This window comes from Microtus ochrogaster, chromosome 7, assembly GCF_000317375.1.
Source record: "Microtus ochrogaster isolate Prairie Vole_2 chromosome 7, MicOch1.0, whole genome shotgun sequence".
In the NCBI taxonomy this organism is placed as follows: Eukaryota; Metazoa; Chordata; class Mammalia; order Rodentia; family Cricetidae; genus Microtus; species Microtus ochrogaster.
Window position 1 is genome coordinate 47,099,439 of NC_022014.1, and position 7,760 is coordinate 47,107,198.

General features: G+C 44.7%; 1 protein-coding gene across 1 annotated transcript; it reads left to right on the forward strand.

Annotated features, from left to right (window-relative positions):
* Positions 1-3,888: 3,888 nt before the first annotated feature.
* LOC101995344 (trafficking protein particle complex subunit 2-like) lies at positions 3,889-7,555 on the forward strand. The gene is made up of 2 exons (XM_005350120.3): positions 3,889-4,025; positions 6,820-7,555. Exon 2 carries the CDS (start codon positions 6,856-6,858, stop codon positions 7,276-7,278), a length of 423 nt encoding a protein of 140 aa, XP_005350177.1. The 5' UTR covers positions 3,889-4,025; positions 6,820-6,855; the 3' UTR covers positions 7,279-7,555.
* Positions 7,556-7,760: the final 205 nt, after the last annotated feature.

Sequence of the window (7,760 nt, forward strand, 5' to 3'; positions counted from 1 at the left end):
TTAATTAAAAGAGTTTATAAACAGTGACTGGTTATTTACAGTCCAGATTGGTGGCCTCAGCCTGGAACTTGCTCTGTAGACCAGGCTGGCCTGGACCTCAGAGAAATCACCTTCCTCCATCTCCCAAGTGCTGGGATTAAAGGCACTGCCCACTTAATTGTGTTTTTGTCCTTAATGCTCCCCTGGGCTCATTGTTTCAATGTTTACCTTGTTTGTTCTTTAGCTGCCGACTTTAACCAGAAGATCCTTGTTCCCCAGCCCCGCAAAGTCCCTGGCTATCTTCTTTTCAAATAGTTTTTCTATTTGGAGGATTTTTTGTTTGTTTGTTTGTTTTGAGGCAGCCAAGCAAAGGAACAGTTAAGTAACATGGTATCTACTTGGACTGGGTAGTGCACACCCCCTTCTTGTGATGCACTCTGGCAGTCTATCTCCTTTACCCAAATCTCTCAAAAATGAACCTAGCAACCTCATACCCCAGCTGCACTGGGCAACATGTGTACCTTAAATTTCACCTACCGTAACAATAATCAGATTTAGTTTCCTTTCAAATATATTCCCAATATACTGGAAGCAATGTGTATAAAGAGCAGACAGGGCTGGAGAGATAGCTTGGGAAGAAACATGCTTACTGAAGACCTGAGGTTGATCCCTGGGACAAATGACTCCAAAAGGTTGTCTCTGACCTCCACACACAAAGAAATGTGGGGCAGAAGTTAAAATCTCATGGCTGATCTGTCCTGAAATGGTTTGGGAAGCAAGTACAATACAGTAAACTTAGACTTGCAGGGAGAACCCCAGTTTACCTTTTTGGCCTATGCATTGCTAAGCACACACATGATAAAGTCGTGCATCTTAACGAGGGACGTGACTAACTGAGCCACCCAAACTGTGCCAAAGGAAGCCCCCGAACGGTCACCTGGCCCTGCAGCACCTCAGTCCGTGGCCACTATCCATCTTGACAGGGTATTCCTTTCTAAACTGTTTATTGCTTGGCTTTGAATAAAGCTACCTTACGATTTTTGTGAATTATATGAAGACTTATTTTTCCATTATTTGGACAAGAGGTCAAGAACCTGGAAATACCCGATCCCAACCACCACTAACAAGGTCTCTATGCAGCAACGCCTGGCTTACAGCTCACCTAGTCCAGATAGACCTCGTGCCATCCTGCCTCTGCCAACCAACTGCTGGGATTCCAAGACTGTGCCACCATGTTCAGTACATACTTATTTTTCTACCCCACCCTCTTCTTTTACTCTCAGAATTTCTATTATATGTCTTTTAATTAATTCCTTTGTTGTTTAAGACAGTTTTACTATGTAGCCCTGGCTGGCCTGGAACTCACTTTGTAGACCGAGCTGGCTTGAACTCACAAGAGATCCAACAGTCTCTGTTTCCTAAGTGTTGGGATTAAAGGTGTAAGGATCATGACCAGCACTGTTTTCCTTAATTCTTGTCTTTGCCTAAACTGGAGTTTAATCTTGGTTTTATATTTGAATGGCTATATCTTTTATTTCCAAGATTTATTTTAATGGCCTTGTGTTTTTAATTCACTTTTTATTTTGCTCAACAATGTTTCTGTTGTTGTAGTTTTTCAAGACAGGGTTTTTCCATGTAGCTCTGCATGTACTTGGATCTCACACTGTAGACCAGGCTGGTCTTGAACTTACAGAGATCCACCTGCCTCTTCCTCCCGAGTTTTGGCATCAAAGGTGTATGATACCACTACCCAGCTCAATGATGTGCTTTTAATGCATATGATCCACTTATTTCTGAATATCTCAAATATATTTATTGTAAAACTTTCTGTAAGATTCTCAAGCTAAGCATGACAATGAGTTTAAAGCCAGTCAGGGATACATAGGGAGACTGAACAGCGACAAAGGCTGATGCGACTTCAGCTTCTGGCCTCCACACATCAGTGAGCCCGTGACTGCTGTTCACCTCCAGTCCAGAAAACGTTGCTCTGTATGAGCATAGTTAGGGGTCTCATGTTTATTTGTGGGAGCACTTTTGGGTATGGGCTCACTAATGTAACTGTGAGCAGCTTGCTCAGAGCTGACATGTTCATATTTATATGGCTCAGATGATACCTGAAGCCAGGTGGTAGTGCACACACAGCACTTTGGGGACAGAGGCAAGTGGATCTCTGAGTTTGAAACCAGCCTGGTCTACAGAGGCAGTTACAGGACAGCCAGGGCTGTGCAGAGAAACCTTTGTCTACAAACACAAAGAAACAAACCAAAAACAAGCCAAAAAAAAAAAAAACCCACAAATGATACTTGAAGCCTTGTAGAGGGAACTGTCAGGCATTTCCCCCCTCATCCTGATCAAGGTAACCAGAGGTTTAAGACAATGCCCTTTTTATGCCTTCAAGTTTGAAGGGCATGAAATAGGTAAATAAGCACTCTTCCTATACAGAAGTGGGCAGGTCTCTAACCCAAAGGAAAGGAGACTGTGAGGTGCTGATGTTTTTCTAACAAAGGTAGGTAATCTACCAAGGGTCATAAACCTACCTGGTAAATTTTTCTTTTTTTTTTTTTTTTGAGACAGGGTTTCTCTGTAGCTTTTTGGTTCCTGTCCTGGAACTAGCTCTGTAGACCAGGCTGGCCTCGAACTCACAGAGATCCACCTGCCTCTGCCTCACGAGTGCTGGGATTAAAGGCGTGCACCACCACCGCCCGGCTGTAATTTTTTTTTTTTTTACACAAACTAAACACATCCTATCTCCTTCCAGAATTCCCTGCTGCCTGGAGCACAACGCTTTATCTTTTTTCTTTGGTTAGTTTTTAAAAAATAACCAGACGGGCGATGGTGGCGCACGCCTTTAATCCCAGCACTCGGGAGGCAGAGACAGGCGGATCTCTGTGAGTTCGAGACCAGCCTGGTCTACAGAGCTAGTTCCAGGACAGCCTCCAAAGCCACAGAGAAACTCTGTCTCGAAAAACCAAAAAAAAACAAAAAATAAAAAATAACCAATCACGAGGGTGGGACCCCAGCCAATGAGGAAAGGACATGGTCTCCACCAGTTAACCAAGTGAACCTCCTGCCCCGATTTGGATCCGGACACCACTTTTTACAAACCGAAATCCCTGTGCAGAGCTCCTTGCTTTGTTCACTTGTTCCTTTATGGGACACCAAGATTATTGTTTTCAGTATACAAAAAATGAAAGCAGAAATGCCAAGCTTCATCTTTAGTCACCCTGTGGCCCCAAGAGAGAAGTCAATGCTTTATTTAGCAAAAGCAGCTTCTGGGGTTACAGAGTGCCGTCAACAGGAAAGTCTCTTTTGGAATATGTACATAAGGAAAACCTGTGAGAAATCAGGCAGACACTTGAAAAAGCCGAGTATGAGGTGAAAATCTACAAGAAACACCAACCCCGGAGGCACTGCTCCCTAAGCGATCCTCCACCGATTACGCATTTCTGCCCAAGAATAAGGCCACAGACTGCACACAGGAGCCTGGCGCTGCAACCTCCATTTTGCTTTCTGGCACCGAGGTAGTCTCAGGCTGTGCCTCGTTTGGCGTGTCTCTCCCACCGCTCATGGCACGCGCCGGCCCTCTACACCTCCAAGCGAACATCGGTGACAACAGCAGCAAGTATTCGTGTAATAAAAAGGAGTGCTGTAAGAGCCGGACAAGGTAGGTGCGGACCCTACCATGCCCTCACCCAAGATGGCGGCCAAATTTCGCGCGCGGCGGCTTTGAGCAGTGACGCATGGACGTATGCGCGGTCGTCCGAGTCGCCCGGATCCAAGATGGAGCCCGGAAATCTTGCACTTGGCGCTCTAGTGAGCATGCTCAGTCCCCTCTCACTCTCTGAGTCAAGATGGCCGCCAAGGCGGGGCCGTTCAGTCGCTCGCAGACAGGCGCGACCGTGTGCGCGTGCTCGGCCCCGCCTCCCCCTGCGGTGGGCGGGGCTCTCCCGGGAGGCGGACGTGAAGTTTGGGTTCGTGGTCGTTTGTTCCTGTCTACGCCGGCACCGCGACGACTCCTGAACTAGAGGCAAGGCGACTGATGTGAGGTATTTACAGTTGTCAGAACCCCACCCTGGGCAGAGTGGCGCTCGCCCGTCATCCCAGCGCCGCAAGTTCGAAGCCAGTCTCTGGGACAGCAAGACCCTGTCGCAAGACAAAGTCCAGAGCTGGAGAGTGGGAGAGTGGAGGTTGGCCGGGAGGCCGGGAAGACAGCTTAATCGTTTTCGTGGGTGTGGACTTGGTTTTACTTAGGATGGGGTGTGGCCAGTGGCAGAGCCTAGCGCCGAGGCTTTGGTCCTGAAATAAAAAGTTTAAAAAAATAACATTAAGAGGGGCGTAGTGGATAATCTCAGCACTGGAAAGGGAGAGGCAGAAGGGTAAGGAATTCAAAGCCACCTTCTGATACTTCGAGGCTAGTCTGGACTACGTAACACCTTGTCTCCAAAAAAAAAAAGTAAATAGTAAATCAAATGACAAAATGTGCGGGGTTATTTAGTGGATTCTTATCCCTTTTTTTTGTTGTTTTTGTTTTTCGAGACAGCCCTGAGTGTCCTGGAACTAGCTCTTGTAGACCAGGCTGGCCTTGAACTCACAGAGATCTGCCTGCTTCTGCTTTCTGAGTTCTGGGATTAAAGGAGTGCCCCACCACGGTCTGGCAATATGTTCTAATTTAGGCCAGTACCACTCTGTCATAACTTCTGCAATTGTGTAGAAAGTTCAAAGACAAGTTTGATGGTATTTGAAAGAAACGACATTGAGTTTGTAGGCCAATAGGTATTGCCATCTTTAATCCATAAACATGGAGATGACATTCCATTATTTAAAATTATTATCCTTTGACAGTTCACACACGTTTACAATGTGCTTTCCACACCTCTCATCCCACTCCCTTTGAACCCTGTCCCAATAAGTTCCCTTTTTATTTTCATGTCTTCACAGTCTTTAAATTACTGATACTGTGTTCAGTACATTAGTGAGCCTATACCTGTCTGAAGGTCAGAGGACAGCTTTGTGGAGTCAGTTTCTTATTTCAGTCTTTTCTCTCTTTTTTTTTTTTTTTTAGAGCAGGTCAAGGTCCCTCTATGTAACTTTAGCTGTCCTGTAACTTGCTTTGTGGGCCAAGCTAGCCTCAAACTCAAGAGATCCTCTTGCCTCTGTCTTCTAAGTTCAGGGTTTAAGAGATGTGCCACCAAGCCAGACTTGGCTTCTTGCACCTTTATGTGCGTTCTAGAGTTGAACTTGGGTCATCATGCGTACATGGCAAGTACCTTTACACACTGGCTAAATGGGTGCACCCACACACACAGACGAGACCCACGGAGTCTAATTAACATACTCATGCACGCATGCACACGAGACCCACGGAGTCCAATTAGAGCTGTTTGCATGAGCATGGATAGGAGGTTATTTATGACTCCCCGAACCAGCAGCCATTGTTTGCCTGCACCTTTTCAAGAATGGGTGAGAGCCCCTAATTCTTCAGTGATTTTCAGTGGAAACCTTGGCACTCTGCAAGAGCAGCCAGCGTTCTTAACCGCTGGGCCTTCTCTCCAGCCCGGCAGGTGTTTCCCTTGTCCTGTTCCTTCGTCACTCTTGGATTAGTTGCTGTTCTAGAGAAATCCCGCTGCTTGATCTTGTGTCGTGTGACCTTGCTGAAAGTTGGTTCCACAGGGCTTTTCACCTCTACAGTGTTACCTTGAGACAGTTGACTTTGCAGTAGGAGTGCCCTTTATCTTTCCCTTAGCTTTAGTTCTTGGCTGAAGTCTCCAGGAGAGTGCGACATAGAAGTGGCAAAGGGGGGCACTCTCTCCGAGTTCCTAAACTTGATCTTGGCCAAAAGGCCAAGGCCTGATCCTGCCTAGTTTTTGATTTTAGGAAGAAAGCTTTTAGCTTGTAGTTTTGTTTGTTTGTGTGAACTATTTGGGCTTTGTTTTTGAAGTCACCTCAGATTATAGCCCAGACTGGCTGAAACTGGCTGTGTAGCCCAAGCGGCCTCAAATTCCTGTCAGTCTTCCTGCGCCCCCACTCCCATCTCCCCAGTGCTGGGATTTCAGGTGTGAGCTACCACTACCCTGCACTGTGATCATTAATTGTAAAATTATTTTTGGATTTGTTGATGGTGATGTAGTTTGTATTTTTCTTGGGTTTTTGTTTGTTTGTTTTGTTTTTTTCGAGACAAGGTCTCTCTGTGTAGCTGTGGCTGTCCTAGAACTCGCTCTGTAGTCCAGTCTGGCCTCGAACTCTGATCCACCTGCCTCTGCCTTCTAAGTGCTGGGATTAAAAGTGTGAGCCACTACTGCTCAGCTAGTCCTTTGTTTTTAATCAGTGGAAAGATGGTAGGTTTTTGTCAATTTTTTGTTTTTTTGTTTGCTTTGGGTTTTTTTTTTTTTTTTTTTTTGAGATAGGGTTTCTCTGAAGCTTTGGAGCCTGTCCTAAAACTTACTCTGTAGACCAGGCTAGCCTCAAACTCACAGAAGTCTGCCTGCCTCTGCCTCCTGTGTGCTGGGATTAAAGGTGTGCACCGCCACCACCCAGGGGGTTTCTTAAATTTATTTTCTGAACCTGTTGAAATAATCTAGATAATAAACAGCCTTCTGTTTGTTTCATAAAAATTACAAAAACCCAAAGAAAAGGGAAATACGTATGCAAATTTAGTATATGGTAGAAGTATCAGATTAAATTGGTGGGGGGCTGAAATTTTAATAAATGGAGCTAGGGGTAGTGGCTATTGCCTATAATACCAGCACAAGATAGAAGGATTGAGATTTCAAAGATAACCTGGTCTCAAAAATAAGTAAAATAAAAAATTTTCAGGCATTGACTGGGTGTTTCTGTTGCCAGCATCTCATTACAGGAGCTATACAGATACAGAAGACAATGTCTGGAAGCTTCTACTTTGTAATTGTTGGCCACCATGATAATCCAGTTTTTGAAATGGAATTTTTGCCAGCTGGGAAGGCAGAACCCAAAGATGAGCATCGCCATCTGAACCAGTTCATAGCGCACGCCGCTCTGGACCTGGTGGATGAAAACATGTGGCTCTCCAACAACATGTACTTGAAAACCGTGGACAAATTCAATGAGTGGTTCGTGTCAGCCTTTGTCACCGCCGGGCACATGCGATTCATCATGCTTCACGACATGCGGCAGGAAGACGGCATCAAGAACTTCTTCACTGATGTCTATGACTTGTACATCAGGTTTGCCATGAACCCCTTTTATGAACCCAATTCTCCTATTCGCTCAAGTGCATTTGAAAGGAAAGTTCAGTTTCTTGGAAAGAAACATCTTTTAAACTAAATGCAGAAAACTTAAGAATCACAGGGGGGGCATGCTCAGGTTTGTATGCGTTGTAAGTAGCTGGATAAAACGCCTGGCAAACTTCACGTCTCAGCTTATTTGTATATAATGAAATTTCTTGTATATTTAAAAATCTCATTTTTTCATGTTAGTTATCGGCATTAGCATTTGCTTGTAAGTAGTTATCAGTAATTTAAAATATTTTATTTCAAAAATTAAGAATAAGCCTATATCTTTACTAATTGAGATAATTAAAAAAGAATTTATATTTATTTTATGTGTATGAATGTTTGTCCTACATACGAATACACATCATCTTCATGACTGGTGCCTGAAGAGATCAGAAGTAGGTATGGGATCCCTTGGAACTAGACCTGCCTATGCTTATGAGCCACTCATGTGGGTGTTGGCAATCAAACCTGGGTTGTGCCAAACCAAACCACTAAGCTACTCTCTGACCCTTTACCGAGATAACATTATCT

Excerpts from the sequence above, each read along its gene's own strand:
- LOC101995344 (XM_005350120.3), top strand. The coding sequence starts at position 6,856 with ATGTCTGGAAGCTTCTACTTTGTAATTGTTGGCCACCATGATAATCCA.